General features: G+C 46.8%; 1 protein-coding gene across 2 annotated transcripts; it reads left to right on the top strand.

The window, feature by feature from the left end:
• Window positions 1-2,434: 2,434 nt before the first annotated feature.
• Window positions 2,435-18,153, top strand: Cd2 (CD2 molecule). Of its 2 annotated transcripts, none has more exons than XM_076933029.1 (5): window positions 2,435-2,818; window positions 5,866-6,171; window positions 10,841-11,074; window positions 14,184-14,306; window positions 17,791-18,153. In XM_076933029.1, exons 1-5 carry the CDS (start codon window positions 2,629-2,631, stop codon window positions 18,102-18,104), a joined length of 1,167 nt encoding a protein of 388 aa, XP_076789144.1. In that variant the 5' UTR covers window positions 2,435-2,628; the 3' UTR covers window positions 18,105-18,153. The 2 variants fall into 2 exon arrangements, with proteins under 2 accessions (XP_076789144.1, XP_034357021.1); XM_034501130.2 differs by lacking the exon at window positions 2,435-2,818 and adding an exon at window positions 5,496-5,756.
• Window positions 18,154-18,640: the final 487 nt, after the last annotated feature.

The following is an 18,640-nucleotide window of genomic DNA, read 5'->3' as shown; positions in this document are numbered from 1 at the left end:
GTGTCTTGAGGAGCTAAGCTGGATCCCAGGGTTTTCAACGGCCAGGCAGAGGCTCCACAGCTGAGCTGTGTCTGCAGCCCAGACTTTCCTAGTTCTTGCTACTCCTTGTCTCAGATGCCCCAGCCTTAGGAGCTTTCCTGGCTTACCCTCAGGGTGAAGATCTCAGTCTCCCCCATTTCCACTCTCTTAAACACAGCATCCCCCTGATGCCTGCTTATCTGGGTTTTCCCTCTTTACAGTTTCAGTTACCTGAGATCCAACACAGTTCAAAAACCTTACATGGAAACTTCCAGAAGTAATGAATTTATATATTTTCCATAACTGTTCTCATAGTTTATTGCCACAATTGCTCAATTTTGTCATTAGTCCTTATTAGTCTCCTATGGTACCTAATTTGTAGACAAAACTGGATTACCAAAAATTAATTAAGGTGTGTGCAGGGTCAGCAGTCCCCAGATCCAGTGGGGGTTTATGGGATACATCACCTGTATAAAAGGACTATTGCAGGCCTTTCTCCACCAGAACACGGGGAAAGCAAAGGGAAAAGCAAGGGGAAAGCAAAGTTGACAGACATCAAGGCTATCTCAGGGTCCAGACACTGAGATATGTCACCTCATCTGACCCTCACAATGAGCTAGAGGAACTGAGACTCAAAGACACACACACCCGTGTCTGGAGTCACTCATCTAGAGAATGATGGGGAGGGAAGAAGTGTTCTCCACCATCACATGACTGACTATTCAGCTGATGACAGACAAATTTGTCTTTCTTGCAGAGATATTTACCCTGAGGGGACTTCCAGGTTTGGTGGCTCTAGCCTCGGAACTGAAGTAACCTGTGGGTGGCAACTGCAAGAGGAAAAGGAAGCTCTATTGTTTTTCTCAGGGAAGCAAGCTGGGTGGAGGGCAGATCTGCAGGCAGGAGGTGGTCCATGGAGAAAGAGCTCACCACCTGTCACAGGACATATGTTGCTGGCCAAGCACACCCAAACACATTGCCTGGCAACAACAGTCCCTATGAATGGGATGCAGCTGTGGCTTCTGACAGATGGGGCCAGCCAGATATGACCAAGCTGAACATCAACAAAAACCTGGCCACAAGCAGGCAGGCAGCGTGGTTTCCCCGGGCTGGTAATCACAGGAGCCATGGTGAATATAAGTTTTTAGTAAACAATGCTACCTGCTTGGCTCCTGGTTTGGGTTTTTGCCTGAGTGTGAGAGTGAGACCAGGGCTTGGCTGGAGGTAGAGACAGGAGCCCCTCTTAGGAAGCTTGGGAAACAGGACTCAGTGATAGCCTTAGGACAGGAGGGAACAGGAAGTTCCCAGAGTTTAGAGCCCAGCTTCCAGGGACTGAAAACCAGACAATGGCTGGATCCAACAGGGCAGATACAATCCAGAAACTCCCTAGTTTTAGAACCCTCAACTGCGTGGTCAAGCAAAGACCAGGTTCTCTCATGAGTTCCTCTAAAATCCCACAGTTCAATCAATCCAGTAGAATATGAATTTAGAAATATTGTCTCCACCACAATGTCAACTTGACCTGAGCCTTGTCTGACTCTCCCTTGTCCCACAGTGAAGGAAGTAGAGTTGGATGCCTTGGTCCTACAGGGAACTCAGCTGAGACCCCTGAGAACACATTCTCTCCTCCTCCTCCACTTCATACTCTCTTCCTGTTAGTCTCCCTCCCAGGAGCCTCAGTTTGAACAAGAAAAAGAAGGAATGGAGAGAGATCAGGAGATGAGCTTTGGATTGTAGGGCATCTGTAAGGAGAAGCCGGAGGGAGAATCTGCCAGCTGTGCCCTGGAAACCCACACAGCCAGAGGCAGAGGCTGCAACTTTGAGGCTGTAAGAAGGGGTGGGCCATACTTAGGATGAAGACTCAATCAAAAGCAATGCATGCCTAAGGTAAGAGTATTAAAATAGCAACAACACACAGAACAGCAGTCGCTGTCCCCTAACACAGAGACTCCTCTCTAAAAGTACCCCATGTCTTTTTATGAAATAAGATGAGCTTACATGTTTTTTTTTTTCATAAAGGGTAGCAAAATATGCCACCCCAAATTGTGCCTTTTTGTAATGCAGATTATTTTATGCTAAATGCTGTTGAGGACAAGCAGAGACAAAGAAAGGTCCACAAATAGGGGGCAAGTTTCCCTCTGAAAGGGAAACTAGCATGTATAAAGGAAATATCTATTTGTGGAAAATGTTTCCTTTTCCTCTACTATGAAGGCAGGAAGAAGAGGTCTCAGAACGCTGAACTCCTACGGACTGACCTTAGTTGGCAGACATACTTCCTGCTCCTTGAACTCAAGTACAGGACCTGACTTGGTCACCTTGGGACCGGCTGTCTGCGTCTGAGAGCCTTAACCCCACTTCCTTTGCTGACGCTAAGGTAGTAGTTGAGGCCAAGTTCTACCCTGCCCCGTTGGGTGGCTTGTTGTAGTGAGAATTCTGGTTTCTTAAAAACTCAGTTATGGTATGTGAATATGTTTTTATTTCAATTCGAGATGTGGGATATGGGGCTGCTTCAGTTTGTCCACAGCCACTATGATTGTCTCCTGCTCTGGGTAGGGTATAAGTTTTCCAGCTACAGATAGTTTAATTCTGAGGACTCTAGATAGGGAATAAATGCTAGAGCCCCAAGAGGGGCAAGAGGCACTCTGGAGAAGGAGGAAGAGGAGGAGGAGGAAGAGGAGGAAGAAGAAGAGGAGGAGGAAGAAGAAGAGGATGAGGAGGAAGAAGAGGACGAGGAGGAAGAAGATGTGGCAGCTCCTGGTTGCTGTTTTGGGAATTTGTCAAGTGTCTGTGAGCACAAAAGGTAAGCAAAAGTTGTCGAGGTCCTTATGACGACGAAGGCTGGACTTGCCCCAAGAAGCTCGATGATCCTAATCAGCAGGAAATAGTCTAAAGAAGTCGATGTCCCCTGTCCCTGCTAACCGTTCTCTCCTACCTAGTGTGTGTATGAGGGAGAGGGGGTTGGAAGACATCAGGGCGGAATAAGTGTTGGAAGGGAGGTAGAAATCTAAGAACCCAATAAAATAATAAAAACATATGCCAATGGCTTGTAACTGAATTATTCTTTGCACAGGCTGACCCCCTTTAAGTCTTGTTCTTTTATTTTATGTGTATGAGTGTTTTACCTGCATGTCTGTTTGAGTTAGATTACCTGGAACTGGAGTTACAGTTTGTGCTGTCATGTAGGTGCTGGGAATCGAACCCAGGACCTCTGGAAGAGCAACAAGAGCTCTCAACTATTGAGCTACTCCTCCAAGTCATGGAGCTATCTCTCCCGTCTGAACTGTACCGGTAGCTCTACTTTCACTTTCTAAATGAATGTATCTCTGTCAATGTATCTCACTAGTGACTACCTTTTACTATCAACTTTACTTTTACTAGTAACTACCTTTTCACAGATTTGTCATTTCATTGGATCTCTCCCTTTGTAAATCATTCTTTTAAGAACGTTGACCCATTTTGTAGCTATCTATTTTTTCCTAATTTTTATAAAAAAATTAATTTTTTAAATAAAAGGGTATTAACTTTTGCCATGGATCTTGTCAGTAATTTGCCTCTTTTATTACATAGCCTTTCAATTTTAAAAAATAATTTTTTTTTTTACATAGTAAAGTTTTACATCTTACAGAATCAGACCTGTCCATCCCCCTCCTTTATGGCTCTCCTTGGGAGCTGGCTCATCATTCAGAACTGAAGTGGATGGGGAAAGAACAGGGTTAGCCTTGCAGATCAGGGGAGAAGGGCATGGCTCCCTGAGAACATGGGGACTACAGGAGAGTGAGAGGACAACAACTGGCTCAAAGCAGAGGCTGGTATGTGCTTCCTCTTCCCATGGCTGGTGGCCAGGTGGCCAGTGACTAGAACTTAGCAGCAGAGATCTACATGCTAATGGTTTCTCAGAAATGGATCTCTTAAGCATCTTTTGTGCAAACGCAGTTTCATTTTAAAAGCAATATGATCCAGGTTGGGGTGCAAGCACACACACACACACACACACACACACACACACACACACTCACAGTATTTCTTTGATAAATCAATAATTTTTCCTATTTTTAAAATTTTTTTTTAGTGATGGATAAAAACTACTTATACCTTTGACTGTGGATGTAGCTCAGTGGTTGAGTGCCTGCCTCACATGCTCGAGGGTCCATCCTCAGCATCCCAAAGGGAAAATAAGAAATGATGCTTACATCATAGGTATTAACAGTTTTCACATATTGCAAATATTTTGTCATGATTTTTCACACTTTTTATTAGCCCTTTGTACATGCATAGATTCTAGATTTTTCTGTGGCCTATAACAACCATCTCTACTATTTCTGAGTTGTGCAGTATATATAGGAAGATTTTTCTATACTCAAGAATAGAAATTCTTTTATGTTTCCTGTTAAGTTTTATTACACTTGGGTTTTCCCCCCTGGGAATTAATGTTTTAACTCAGCTGTACTGCACTGTCGTGGCTGTTGTAAGAACCTGAAATGGAAAACTCATGATTTTGAAGATCTTTTCTCACTGAATTCTAAAGAATCGAAAGACTGGATGTTCACTGTATCGCTTGCCCATGTGACCTCTTTTTAGGGACACTAGTCCCTACATCCCTGACCCTTTCCCAGATCACAAACCCTGTTCTTTTTTCTTTTTTTTTGTTCTCTCTCCCAGTTCTGATTGTCCTGGTCTCTCCATCTCCTTAACCATCTATGGTGTTAACCATCTTGGGTATTTTGAGTTTGGTTGTTCACTATTATTTTATAGTCTTAGGACAAGAGAGATGTCTTGGTACTTAAGAGCACTGGCTGCTCTTCCAGAGGACCCAGGTTCCATTCCCAGCACCCACAAGGCAGCTCACAACCATCTGTAGCTTCAACTCCAGAGGATCCCATGGTCTCTTCAGGCCTCTTCAGGTGTTTCGTGCATGTCTCAGTTACTTTTCATTGGCTGTGACAAAACATCATGTCCAAGGCAACTTACAGAGGAAAGAATTTATTGGGTCTTACAGTTCCATGACCATCATGGCAGGGAGTATGGCAGCAGGCATGGAAGTGCTGGAACTGTAACTGAAAGTTTACATTCCTATACACAGAAGGAGAGAGAGAGAGAGAGAGAGAGAGAGAGAGAGAGAGAGAGAGAGAGAGAGAAGAGAGAGAGAGAGAGAGAGAGAGAGAGAGAGAGAGAGAGAGAAAGCTAGCTAACAGGACCACAAAGGGCTTTAAAGACCTCTAAGCCCACGCCTAATGACACACCTCCACCAACAAGGCCACACCTTCTAATCCTTCCCAAATATGCATATCTGAATTCTATTCCCTTATGACCATTTGCCAGTGAGTCTACTTGGTTCTGCTGAAGGCAGCACAGCTGAGTGGACAGCTATGTTTAAGCCCTTGTTTACAAAAGGGTAGCTCTGGCAACTGACCTCCCAGTTCCTCTTCCTCCGGTGGGGTGCTAAAACCCGACACCCTAAACTGTTTTGTAAAGATTAAAATGTGACACAGACACCTGTTTCTGCTAAGGAGGGCAGCGAACATACTGTCTTTTCTAGGGGCTGAGGGTATGTTTTCTTCCCTACTGTGAGCAGCAAGCATGAGAGGCACGTGGTTCAGGTTGCTGGGTGTGGCTTCTGCCAGCCTCACCACAGTCCCAACAGAAAGAAGAACTCAGAGTCACCCCTGGGAAAAGAATTCTAAAGATGAGATGTAAATTCCTAGGTAGTTTCTTTCTGCTCTTCAGCCTTTCCAGCAAAGGTAAGCACTCGTGTGGAGCTCCTCTGGAGACCTTGGAGTAGATGTGAGAGGTGAAGAGGGAGATTCCCGGTAGTCCTAAGACCTCAGAAATCATCTTACTTTTTAACAGGGGCAGACTGCAGCGACGGTGGGACCATCTGGGGTGTCCTGGGTCATGACATCACTCTGAACATCCCTGACTTTGAAATGACTGATGATACCGATGATGTGCGATGGGAAAAAGGTAGTACCCTGGTTGCACTGTTTAAAAGGAATGAGAACCCTTATTTGAAATCAGAATCATTTGAGATCTTAAAAAATGGATCCCTGAAGATAAAGAAGCTGATGAGAAATAACAGCGACACCTATAATGTAACAGTGTATAGAACAGATGGGAGATGTCAGCTGAATAAGGCGCTGGACTTGAGGATTCTAGGTAAGTTTTCATTCCCTAGCGTTTTTCATTTTAGTATCGGTGCTATGTAGCAAGTCGGGGAGCAGCGTTTCTGTAATGTCCCATCCAACACTTCTTGTGTGGTCCACAATGAAGACTCCAGTGGGTGGGGGTGGTCTGCAAGCCTGTCTACCTCTCATTCTCTCTTTGGCGTGGCTGCAGGGCTATGTAAAGACTTTCAGGTTAAAGATGGGCATTAATCAGAAAAAAGACAGGTTAGCAGAGAAAAAACATGGACATCCTTGGTGTCGGATGAAGTTATAGTTAGACAGGATGTCAGAGGGTGCCCAGGAGCAGTGAGTCTCTTGTCTGGAGAGCTAAGTTCAAGCCAGGGTGCTCTGAAAGAGTTAGAGGGCAAGATAGGGCTGGAGGGGCTGAGTCAAAGGACCAGCAGCTTCTCTGTTTACTCTTCTCAACATCAATGAAGGTGGATGGTAATTTTGCTCGTCCCTGAACACAAGGTGCGGCCCTGTCTTTGCATGTACTGAGAGGGCATGACACTGAAGAGCAACATGAGAAGACTAGCCAGGAAGCTTCTACTGTAACTCAAGTGAGGCCAAGCAGGTGGTCTTAATCTTCGTAGCACATAAGAACTAGCAAGAGAGCTGTGAGATGTGACGGAGGCCCCGCTCCTGGCATGGAGTCTGCACCAGTGGGATCTATAGCTTTCCAAGTGCTTCAGGTGTACGCTTGTCATTGATAGCCACTGGCCTAGAGTAAAGGGTGCCTGAGAGATGAGGAGGGATGCAAACATGCAGGGTGTGGGTGTGAGGAGGAAGTGAAGGAAGCTTGGGTGGGTGAGAAGGAAGAGAATGAAGCATGGGATACTACCACAGAAGTTGAATGTCCAGGGACAAGTGGGCAGCTGGCACCAATGGGTGAGAGGAGAAAGCCTGCCCTCAGCTTGCGGAGAAAGCTGGTCAGAAGTAGCCAGGTTCTCACTGTTTGACAGAAACAAAGTCAGAATTCTAGCCCAGGCCTTCCCTTGACAAGGGTGGGGATATCCCCCCGCCCAAACAAGCTCATTGTTGTAGAATTCACATACCACACAGTTTGCCCGTTTGCCATGCACAGTTCAGCACCTTTCTGCAGAGTCACAGAGTTATGTGGTTATCATCATAGGCAACATTTTCCTTACCCCCTAAAAGGAAACCCATACCCCTTAGACTAAGAGCAGTGGCTTCACTTTTGTATGCAAATGCCAATTTTACACAGTATGCTGACTCAACTTGAGGTCCTTTCACCATCATATATGACTATATATTACACAGCATTGGAAAATTGTCCTCTGACCCCAAACCTGATTACCCAGTGCAGGTTATATATCACTTACTTAATAAGTTTGGGATTAGAAGTGTTTACAATTTGGGTTTTTTTTTTGAAGGTTTTAAAATATTTGTGTGTGTGTGTGTGTGTGTGTGTGTGTGTGTGTGTGTGTGCGTGCGTGCGTGCTATATCTTGGAGATGGGACCTAAATGTAAACATAACATTCATCCATGCTTATATATACCTCATACGTGCTATTCAAGAAATTTTAAAACAATATTTTAAATAGTATTTTGTAGGAAACAAGGTCTCATGGCACGAGACTTTCTATGTGTGGTATTGAGTTGTGGCTTGATAGATTTTGGAACATTTCAGATTTATCTATTAGGACATCCATGAGGCCTCTAATAGCCAAGGAAGGGTGTCATGAGTTGTGAGTGTGACAGTGCCCTGTGTGCTCCTAGATTTTACCTTCCCTTATGAAGCAGCTGACAGAACAATTCAGGGTCCCTAGACTCCTGTGGAGGAGAGAATCTCAGAAGCCCAAGATTAAGAAATTATATCTAGCCAGGGAGTGGTGGCGCATGCCTTTAATTCCAGCTCTTGAGAGGCAAAGGCAGGCAGATCTCTGTAACTTAGGGGCCAGCCTAGTCTACAGAGCTAGTTCCAGGACAACCAGGGCAACACAGAGAAATTCTCTTGAAAAACCAAAGGTGGTGGGGGACAAAGTCATCTCTAGGAGAACCCCTCTCAAGCAGTCCTGGTCCCTTTCAAAGCGCCATCTTACAGGGAGACTATCTACAGAAGGTTGCTCGTTACTGAGTTTGCATGAGTAAAATACAGGAATGTATTCAAAAGCTAGAGCTTAGCGGCTCAGTTAGGATCACCATTTAGAAAGCTGACAGAGATGTACAGTCACTGGTGCCCATGAAAAGGGACCATAGTAGTACAATTTCAAAGTAAGACTGAAGATGGGTTATGAAGTCACACGATCCAGGGGCTGGGGACAGAGCGCAGTGATAGAGCTTTTGCCTTAATGCCTGAGGTTATGAGTTCAACCCTCAGTGCAGCTCTCTGACCCTCAGGTACATAATCCAGGTTTAATTTGAAAAATTATGTTATGGATTTATGCATAGAAAATATCCGATAAAGATATGCATCCAAGTGTTAATAATCCCAAGTAACAGAACTGTAGGTGATCTCCAACTGCCTTGAAAGCCTTTTAAAATTTGATCAGTATTTCTTGAAATAGTTGGATCTTACTACGAAGAAGGTTTTTCACTCTAGAAAGACAGGCAGTCTCTGCCAGGAAACCCCAAGACTACATGCTGCTCTGCTGGCTGGTGGTAAGTCCATCATCTCTTTATTCTGAGATACACAAAATCTCAGGATGGAAAGGAAACTGCATTTCTGCATGCTTGTATGTTGGGGCGGAAATGGAATTAGACTAGGGAGGCCTATGGGGAAGACACTATGGTCTGAAAGCTAGAGAGAAGGGAAATCGGAAAAATTCACTGTTGCCCTGCATGACAAATGGAGACCACCAAGAGGAGAAGACGACAGTCCCAGGGAGTGGGGAGCTGGGCACTAGGCCTGATCTCACTAACTCCAAGGGTGGGACATTTCCCCTGGGGTGTTAAACAGAGGGGTGTGGAGTTTGCAGTGTGACTCTGAGAACCGGCTCTGGTGACTTGTCCAGGGCTTGGCCACAGGTTGTCTGGTTTGAGACAGGTAGGGAGTAATTTTCCTGTTTCTTAAAGTTGAGGTCCTTCAAGGCCAGAAATTAACTCAGAACCCTGGGGTCAGGAACAGCAGAGTCCTTCCTGGCTCCCTGCTGGTGCTTTTACTCTGGTAAGTTGAGGCTTCTTAGACACACCCATGCTGGCCTGGGCCTCTGCTCCCAGGACACTGTTGGGCAGCAACTGGCTAAGGCCACACAGACCTCTCCTGTAGTCATTTCTCCAAGATGGGTCTGCTGACTGACTTCACTTACACTTCTGGACTTGGAAATCCTTTGTGGGGGGTTCTTCTTCTGGCTTGACATTTTATTATTATAATAAATAATAATAACTCACTCTGTAGACCAGGCTGGCCTTGAACTCAGAAATCCACCTGCCTCTGCCTCCCAAGTGCTAGGATTAAAGGCCTGAGCCACCGTTGCCCAGCCTGACATATTTTTAAGAATTAATTTTATCCCCCTTCCCCGTGTGTGTGTGTGTGTGTGTGTGTGTGTGTGTGTGTACCACATATGTAAGGTGCCGACAGAGGCCAGAAGAGGGGTCAGCTCTCCTGGAGCTAGGCAACAATTAGCTGCACAACAGAGCTTCTGGGGACCCAACTCTGGTCCTCTGGAAGAGCAGCAAGCGCTGTTAACTGCTAAGGCAACTCTGCAGCCCCTGACTTGTCATATTTGATGGCTACCCCAAAACTAGGCATTGAAAGTCAAATTGCTTTGAACAGCTCATCTGCAAAAGGGAAGCAAAACATGAGCCTTGCTGTCAGAACCAAATGACACCCATTCCCCCAGCCACCTGAAAACACAGGGGGGCACAGATGCTGTGTAAACACAAGTTACCATGCCTATTTTACTCATATCCTGTGTCTATAAACTTTACCAGAAATGACTTTGCTCAAGATTCTCTATGTCAATTAAATATAGTTATTTTCAAAAGAACTTCAATATAATGTAGCCTAGTTGGTAGGATGTTTGTCTACCATGCAGGAAAACCTGGGTTTGATCCACAGCACCACAGAAACCTGGCATGCTGGCACATACCTGTATCCCAGCACTTGGGAAGTGGAGGATCAGAATTTCAATGGTATCCTCAACTACTGAGTTTGAGCCCAGCCTGAGCTATGTTGAAGCATTGTCTCAAAACAAAACAAAACAACACAAAAACAGAAACAAGCCAAACCTGGGCTGGAGAGATGGCTCAGTGGTTAAGAGCACTGGCTGCTCTTTCAGTGGTCCTGAGTTCAGTTGCCAGAAACCACATGATGGTTCACAACCATCTAAAATGGGATCTGATGCCCTCTTCTGGCATGTAGGTGTACATGCAGATAGAACATACATAAATAAATATTTTGTTTAAAAAAAAAAAAAAACAACTAAAAACAAATATAAAAACAAGACTAAGACTTTTGAACTTCCCTGGTCTCAAACCAATTCAATTTTAATAGGCATGTTTATTAAGATCAAACAAACAAACAAAAACCTGGTCATTGTACATGGGACCATGCTTTCATAATCTCGGCTCTCAGGAGGTAGAGGCAGAAGAAAGATGAATTCTAAACCAAACTGGTCTACAGAGTATGATCTGGTCTTAAAAAAAAAAAAAAAACCTTTTCCAAAATTTTCCTAATAGAAATCAGATCTTTCTTTTAGAGATGGTCTCAAAGCCAAGGATCTCTTGGGAATGCAGCAATTCCACCTTGACCTGTAAGGTCTCAGAAGGAACAGATGTTGAACTAAAGCTCTATCAAGGAACGGAATATGTCACGAGCCTCCCACAGAAGATCCTAAGTTACCAGTGGAAGGACCTACCAGCACCATTCAAGTGCAAGGCGACAAACAAGGTCAGCAGCAAGGAGTCTGATATGGAAGATGTCAACTGTCAAGGTATGGAGTGAAGCAGTGCGGGGGGTGGGGGGGTGGGGTGGGGTGGGGCTCGGGGGGGGGGTGCTGGATGGCCCACATGTACAGCACTGTGGCACAGAGCCTGCACTGGGAGGCTAGTCTGGCACAGGATCAGAAGTGAAAAGACATTTATTTCTCCTTGGAACCTTTTGGGGAGTGGGCTCCTGGCTACCCACTTTGGCAGCCCACTCACAGATGTGACCACTTCAGGCAGGCAAGGAGCCTTCCTCAGAAGAAAGGATTGCATGGTTGAAAAAGGCTCTTTGCAGGAGGGAATCTGACTAGCTCAAGGTCCCTTGGCTAGTTAGTAGTCTGGATTCTGATGCCTCTTTAACTGTACCTTTTAGAAAGGCTTCATGCTGGGCACCTGACAAGGAGCAAGGTTTCAGAATGCCTGGGAGGCAGGGCAGGAGAGAGCAGAACTGGAGAACAGAGAGGCACGCCCTTCCTGCTGCCCAGAGACCAGTTCTGCCCTGCAGTGGCTCCAGACAGCCCTCAACGCCAAGGGCCTAATTGATCTTCAGAGCCTGGGCTTGCCACAGCTCTCAGAAAGAATTTGTCTTTGTTTTGTTTCAGTTTGCTTTGCTTTTGGGGAGAGAGTCTTGCTATGTAGCTAGCCTAGGCTGGCTTCCAACTTGCAGCAATGCTCCTGCCTTAGTCTCTTGCTGAGATTATAGATGTACATTATCACTGTGCCCAGCACTCAGCAACAGTATTTGAGGAGAAGGCTATCAGAGTGCCCAAATTTCGCTCTGGATGTCTCAGTTGATCGGACTTTAGCTGGTATGACCCTAACAGAGATCCCTCCCTTCAGTGGGCTTCTTATGCTCCACAGAGAAAAGCAGCCCTGACATGGGAATATTGGGTGGGAAGGAAGCCCTGAGATCCAGTCTGCCTCACTGGGCCTTTGAGCTGCCTCACAACATGGCGGCTAGGTTCTCAGAGCAACCTGAAAGCAAGAGTCAGTGTCCCAGAGAGAAGTGACAGCCCTTTAGAACTTAATCTTGGTTATCCTGTGCATCACTTAAAGATATGAGTGCAGCTCACATGTGCTCAGAGGGATCAGATGGCAGTGAAATATCATGTGTGTGTGTGTGTGTGTGACTAAAGGCACAGATGCAGAAGGATTTTATTACCCCCACCTCCAGGTTCATGGGCAGTCTCCCTCTTCTGCCTCCCTGCCCCCACCCTCTATTTTCTAATCACAAAAGCATGAGGGGTGGGGCAAAGCTGCCTCTCCTGGACTCCAAAACATTTTCCTCTTTCAGAAGGCCCTGAGTTAGGGACACCAGACTTAGTCAGTGAACTGACAAAAAGCGGTCTCATCTATTGATCCTAGAAATTATTCATTGTTTATTTGAAATTCAAATTTAACTGGCTGTCTCGTATTTTATCTGGCAACCTCATGCTTCATACTTAGTGTAACTAGATCCCTCCAGAATAAAAATAAGTATTTATCAAGGAGGGCGGCGAGGCTTTGGTAGGCAAGAATGCAAGGTTTGGGAGTAGGGGATTACGTAGTTCCCTTCATCTGTAGTTCAGAGCAGAAGCTGAAGCTGGACCAGGGAATGACCATGAAGGAGAAAGAGAGGATTTGAAAATCCCTCCCATTCTAAAGGCCATGGCAGGCAGGAACCTAACTGTAGTCTCAGATAAAGTGAGTGTGTACTGAAGTCCCACAAGGAGGAAGCAGCTGGCCCTGGAGTAAGTGCTCTCTCACACAAACACGGTGCCAAGAGGAAAGACAGGGAGGATAGTTGGAATGAAACACTGCTAGGACCTATGACAGATCCACAGCTACTGATGTCCCCACCAGGAACACCACCAGGCACCTAGAGTACTGCAGTGGGTAAACTTGAGACCAAATTGTGGAAGTCGGGCCTGCTTTCCAAGAGTGTCTGGAGAAGGGGTGGAAGTCCTGCCTGAGGACCCGTTGGGAGGATCTGTTGGAGATTCAGCTTGGACAGGATGCCTTGTCCACCCTGCTCATACTCGGGAGTAGACTCTGACATTTCAGGCCCTTGGCAAGCCAACAAGGCCTGAAGGTCCCTGAATTCATCCTTGAAGCAGCTTCGGGGTTGCTGAGGGATGCCCCTATGCAGACAGTGCCCAGAGAGGTTCTCAGCTCACAGGCAAGGACTGGGTGAGGGAAGCCTGGAGGGAAGGAGGGAACCAGCATCAACAGCATGCTTTGACCCTCTGCCCTGCTTGGTGGACCTCCAGCTTCCCCGGGCCCGTCCCTGGTCACAAGTGTTAACAGTCTTTGGCATCTGTGAAGCTGGGCTCAGCTCCCATCCCATCTCGCCAAGGTCCTTTGACCTCCTGCTCCAGCTGCTCTCTCTAACTGCTATTGATTCACAAAGAGCAGATGGTTTAACCCCCCTCCTGGGAAACAGCTACCAGAAAACCCCAGGGCAGAGAGTATAGCAAGAGCAAGACCTCACCTCTAGGTGTTGTTTTACAGTTTACAAAAGCACTTTTCCATCCATTATCTGATCTGACTTCCGACAGCTACTCTGTGATGTAAGGTGCATTGTTTCCATTTTACAAAAAAGGAAACAGACTCAGAGAAGTGGGGCATCTTACCAAAGGTCACACAGCTCTTACCTGGAAGAGCTAAACTAAGCCCATTGCCCTGAGCAACACTGGTGCTGTTTTCCTCTCTGTTATTCTTCCCTGTTTTGGCAGATGGAGGGATCAGAACCTCATATGCCACTGCTAACCACTGAGTATCTAGGCAGCTTTCCTGAACCCAGGAGGAGTCTGGGAGGAAGAAGAGCTGAACACTGAGGTTGGGGGATGCTTCACTTGGAAAGAGGTCCCATGAGGCCTCAGGCAACAAACACATCCTCCCTCTCTAGAACTTGGACGCTCTTCTCCTCAGTGGGGGAGGGGAGGAGGGGCAAGCACTGCTCCTCAGCCCTTGCAGATTCATGTAGCACTCCAGGCCCAGAAGCTCATCCCCGGGATGGCAGAAAACCCCCGTGGAACTCTTTCGTCTGTTTGATGTAGGAGGCTGGGGCCTGGGCTATAGCAATGAAGGGACCACTCTGCCCAAGACCCTTCCTTTAGCCATCTTTTCTTCTTGCAGAGAAAGGTCTGCTCCTCTATGTCATAGTGGGGGCCAGTGCAGGAGGACTCCTCTTGGTGCTCCTTGGGGCGCTGTCTATTTTCTGTATCTGCAAGAGGAAAAAGCGAAACAAGAGGAGAAAAGGTAAGCACGCCCACTTCTTTATCACTGTAGGTCACAGTGAAAGCCCCATGGGAATGTCCCTCCTTGAGTCTGAGAAGGGAAGAAAGGGATGGGTAGAATCAGAATGTCAGGGTTGGAACCAGAGGTTCTGGGTGGCTCTGTTATGTGCTCAGATTTATGTCTGAAGGGCAGTTCTCAAAGGATCTTTGAGATGCTGCAGCCAGGCTGTATACCTTCCTGGAATCCACCATGTTAGGCTGCTTTAGTGAAAGGCTAGTGTGGAGATCCCTGAATGGTCCACAAACTGTCCTAAGGATAGAAAGATTCCCACCCAAATCTCATGTCTGTGAACAAATGTCTTGGCCTTCGATGGCTTAAAGGCGTGTTCTGGGCCAAGCTCTTAGGAATAAGGATAAGACTGTCTTCACCAGGAGGCACTGGAGGTGGGTCAGTGTAGCACGCTAAGTGATGTGTGTGAGGTGGGTCAGTCAGTGTGGAGTGCTCCGTGCGTGTGAGGCTGTAAACTTGATTCCCAGCTCTGCAAGAAAATAAAAGCCCAAATCAGGGTGATGACCCTTTGTTTCTCAGTTGGCTGTTCAGGAAGCGATGCTTTCAGTCTGGGAGTACGGTTTCCTTGATGCAGACTTGTCCTGATGCCTACAAAGCAGAAATTAGTTATTGTGATCCTAAGTGGGGAGCTGACCACCCGAGGGACAATATGTCAGGGACTATGTTCAGGTGTCACTGTGGAGGCTGAGGTAAGGACAGTCTTTAGTTGGATATACCAGTAGGTAGGCATGTCCCTGAGGTCCTAAGAAATCTCAGACTCACACTGGGCTGGGTCCCATCCCCGTCCCACAGTGCTGGCCCCTGGCTCTGAGCCCCAGAAGTTTGGCTTTCTTCTTCACACCTCCCTTCAGACCAGCATCCTCATCTGTCACCTCATACACTTCCCCCACCTGGGGCCAAAGACATCATTTTCTCTGCACCTTTCATGTCTTACATCGTTCCCAAGTCTCTGTCCAGTACAGCTTAGTGGCTTGCAGAGCCCTTGACACTGGCTGCATTATCTCTGTGCTCTGCTCATACTGTCTCCATCCCTCCTTATGAGGCCCATTCTCACTGCCCAGGGGTTAGACACATTCCTCCAAGGTAGACCTCAGGTGTCACTCAAGATCTGGCAACCTCTGCCACCACCAGACCGGGAAGAGAAATATGACAGTAACTCACATGAGTAAAGTGGCCTGCTCCAGAGACAAAGTTCAGTTTTTTCAATGTACTACCATGTCCTTCTTCATGATCTTAAAGGTAGACATTTGCACAGATGAAGAAGCTAACAAGTCACCTCAGATCGTACAGCCCATAGGCCCAGGCATGACTAGGCTGAGGCAAGACACCTAGTACTTGAATTTTTATGCAGTTTTATCTTGTTCTTACATAACTTCTCTTTAAATTGGACATCTATGGGCCTGGTTTTCCTCACCTGCATCTATAATCTGAGCTGAGCCATCAAGAAACAGTCTCAAAAGAAAGAAAAGGAACATGAAAGGCTCCTGGAACAGATGTTTAGGCAGTGGTGGACCTTGCTGGAGAGGTTGTACTTGCACTCGACGGTTCTGCTCTTATCAGGGGGGGGTAGCATAGGTCATACCAAGTGTGTAGCTTCCCCAGGGCCAACTTGTTGCCCAACTTAGTGTAAGGACTCAGAATCTGGTCACACCTCTCACCCTCCCACCCCCCACTTCTCATGTGGTTCTTTGCACCTTCTGGTGGTCCCCCACCTTGGTGGAGGCTGACAATATGATGTGTTGTCTGGCTTCATCAGTCACTGAGGACAGTGTGGCTGCCTGAGTCATTACTGCAGGTTAGCAATGGGCCTAACACATAGGGCATTCGAGAAAGCACAGGAGGGAAAACAATGCCACCAAGCAGAAGAGCCAGCAGAGACCTGCAGGAGCTTGCCACTGTGGATGACGGGCCTGTGGTCTGTGTCTGGGACCTGGGATTAGGGTCAAAGCCTCACCTATACCCCTCCAAACCTAATCACAGGCACATCAGGGGCACTGAACATGCATAAAGGACATGTTCTGTCTTTTGGGTCTCTTTTTATGTATGTGCTTAGAACACGAGGATCATTCGGGTATCAAAACCACCTTGTTTGACTTTGAGGCTTTGCATTCACAATGCATTTACAGTAGCCAGTGTATCACCTAGGGTTCTTATGTCAGCTCCTCCCCCCCCGCCCCTCCCTCCCGTGTGATGCAGAGATAATGCTTTTCAAGTCACATGTCTCTATAATGGTAGAAGCAATCATTCATTTACCCCACAGAGAAGCTCCCCCTGGCTTCTTGAGGATGGCCTAGGCACCAGAATTGGAATACCAAGAATGTGCCCTGGAGGAACCCAGCAGTGCCTCCAGGCCTCTGGCAGCAGCCTGTTCCCACAGATTTCCTGTGTGGTTTTAAAACAGTGTAAGAAGATCTACACAATTTCAGGCTTGTCTTCCTGGATGGAAGCCACACAAAGCAGAAAATCTCAATGCGTGAGGAAAGGAATCGTCTTTCCCGCTAAAGCCTAAGAGAGATGGGTCTTATTTATGAATTTTGGAAGAGCTAGCCCATTTCTAAGGGCTGGAATGCCCCTTGGAGGGTACTCCAGTTTCCTTTCAGAAAATGGCTTGTATGACAATCAAATTGAGCAAAAGGCAGACCTACTCCACAGAAGAAATATTGTTATAACCACTCAGACCTGGGTTACAGTGGGCCCAGACCGTGAGGCTTGTTGCTTAGCAAGCTTGCTGATTACCTCTAGGCAGCATTCAGCTACAAGTCCCAGATCCAATACTCGCTCTACACTCTGGAGCCTTAGGCACAAAGCTCTCTACTCAAGTGTCCTCTTCACTCATATGTTTGAGTTCTAAAGAGGCCTGGAATCTCAGGGTATCTGTGGCCAACGTTTCTCTCTCCCCTGACACACCCAGAACTCTGAAGAGGATGGGAGTAACTTCCCTTTCTTCTTCATGTCTCCTGAAGCAGCTGGTTTAATGCCTATCACTCGAAGCATGCTCAGTGGTCGCACTGTGGGGCTGGGGAGGCCGCTTGATTAGTAAAGTGCTTAGTTTTCAAGCATGAGGACTGAAGTAGAATCCTTAGAACCCACATAAAAAGGGCAAGGTGGTACTCAAAATCCCAGAGCAGTGGCAGGTAGATCCCTGGCCCTAGCAGGCCTCCTTGGTAAGTTGCAGGAAAGAAGAGAGAGAGAGAGAGAGAGAATCTCAAAAAGAAGAAAAATGGACAGTGCCTGAGGAATGGCATCAGAGGTTATCTTGTGACACACACATACACACTTACCTGCATATGTACATACATACACACAGACACAGACACAGACACACACACACACACACACACACACACACACACACAGACATATACACATATTTGCACATCTGTGTTATATTGTTCACTATCGCCAGAATGAGCTCTTAAAAATCTTGCCATTACAGATGAAGAAGTGGAGATAAAAGCTTCCAGAATGAACACTGTGGAAAGGGGCCCCAAGCCACACTCAACCCCAGCTGCACCATCACAGAATCCGGTGGCGTCCCAAGCTCCTCCTCCACCTGGCCATCATCTCCAGACACATGGCCATCGTCCCTTGCCTCCAAGCCACCGTACCCGTGAGCACCAGCAGAAGAAAAGACCTCCTCCATCGGGCACACAGGTTCACCAGCAGAAAGGTCCTCCTTTGCCCAGACCCCGAGTTCAGCCAAAGCCTCCCAGTGGGAGTGGAGAAGTTTCATTGCCACCCCCAAATTAAAAAGGCAGAATCTGTCATTTCCAATAAAAAGCTGTGTGGATTTATCTTCTCCCAGTGCACATGCTCATGCTTCCATCGAGTGTTTTATACAAATAGGACCCAAATGCCTCCCGGGGCTTGCAGGACACAGTCAGAGTGGTACCTTTTAACTCGGCCATGCAGCCACTTGGTCTGGCCTCTGGAATCTATGGCCTCTTCTTAGATCAGTCATGTCAAAAGCACAGAGACCATAAACATGGGGATGTAAGGATGTCATACAAGCAGCATAAAGGCCTCACCTTCCTCTCAGGCCCTCTACCCACGTGAGCTGCCACATGGCCACTGGCTCGTGTCCTACGGGCAGCTACCTGGGCAGAGGATCTTGAGTTCCCCAGGTACCCCAATGGATACTGGACACTTCCCTTGAGCAGGGGTAAAATAAAAATTTTGCTTTGCCTGCAGTGCCTGCTTATTTAGAAAGGAGACCAAGGTCTGAGAGAGGAAGCTTCAAAATGGGAAAGAGTGATTGGGAATCTGGTCCACTGAGGCTACTGGAT

Source organism: Arvicanthis niloticus, chromosome 4 (genome assembly GCF_011762505.2).
Source record: "Arvicanthis niloticus isolate mArvNil1 chromosome 4, mArvNil1.pat.X, whole genome shotgun sequence".
NCBI lineage: Eukaryota > Metazoa > Chordata > Mammalia > Rodentia > Muridae > Arvicanthis > Arvicanthis niloticus.
This window is presented reverse-complemented; position numbering and strand designations above follow the sequence as displayed.

Excerpts from the sequence above, each read along its gene's own strand:
- Cd2 (XM_076933029.1), top strand. The coding sequence starts at position 2,629 with ATGCTAGAGCCCCAAGAGGGGCAAGAGGCACTCTGGAGAAGGAGGAAG. Across the intron at positions 2,819-5,865 it reads AGTGTCTGTGAGCACAAAAG|GGGCAGACTGCAGCGACGGT; the intron begins GTAAGCAAAAGT and ends ACTTTTTAACAG. Across the intron at positions 14,307-17,790 it reads GCGAAACAAGAGGAGAAAAG|ATGAAGAAGTGGAGATAAAA; the intron begins GTAAGCACGCCC and ends TTGCCATTACAG.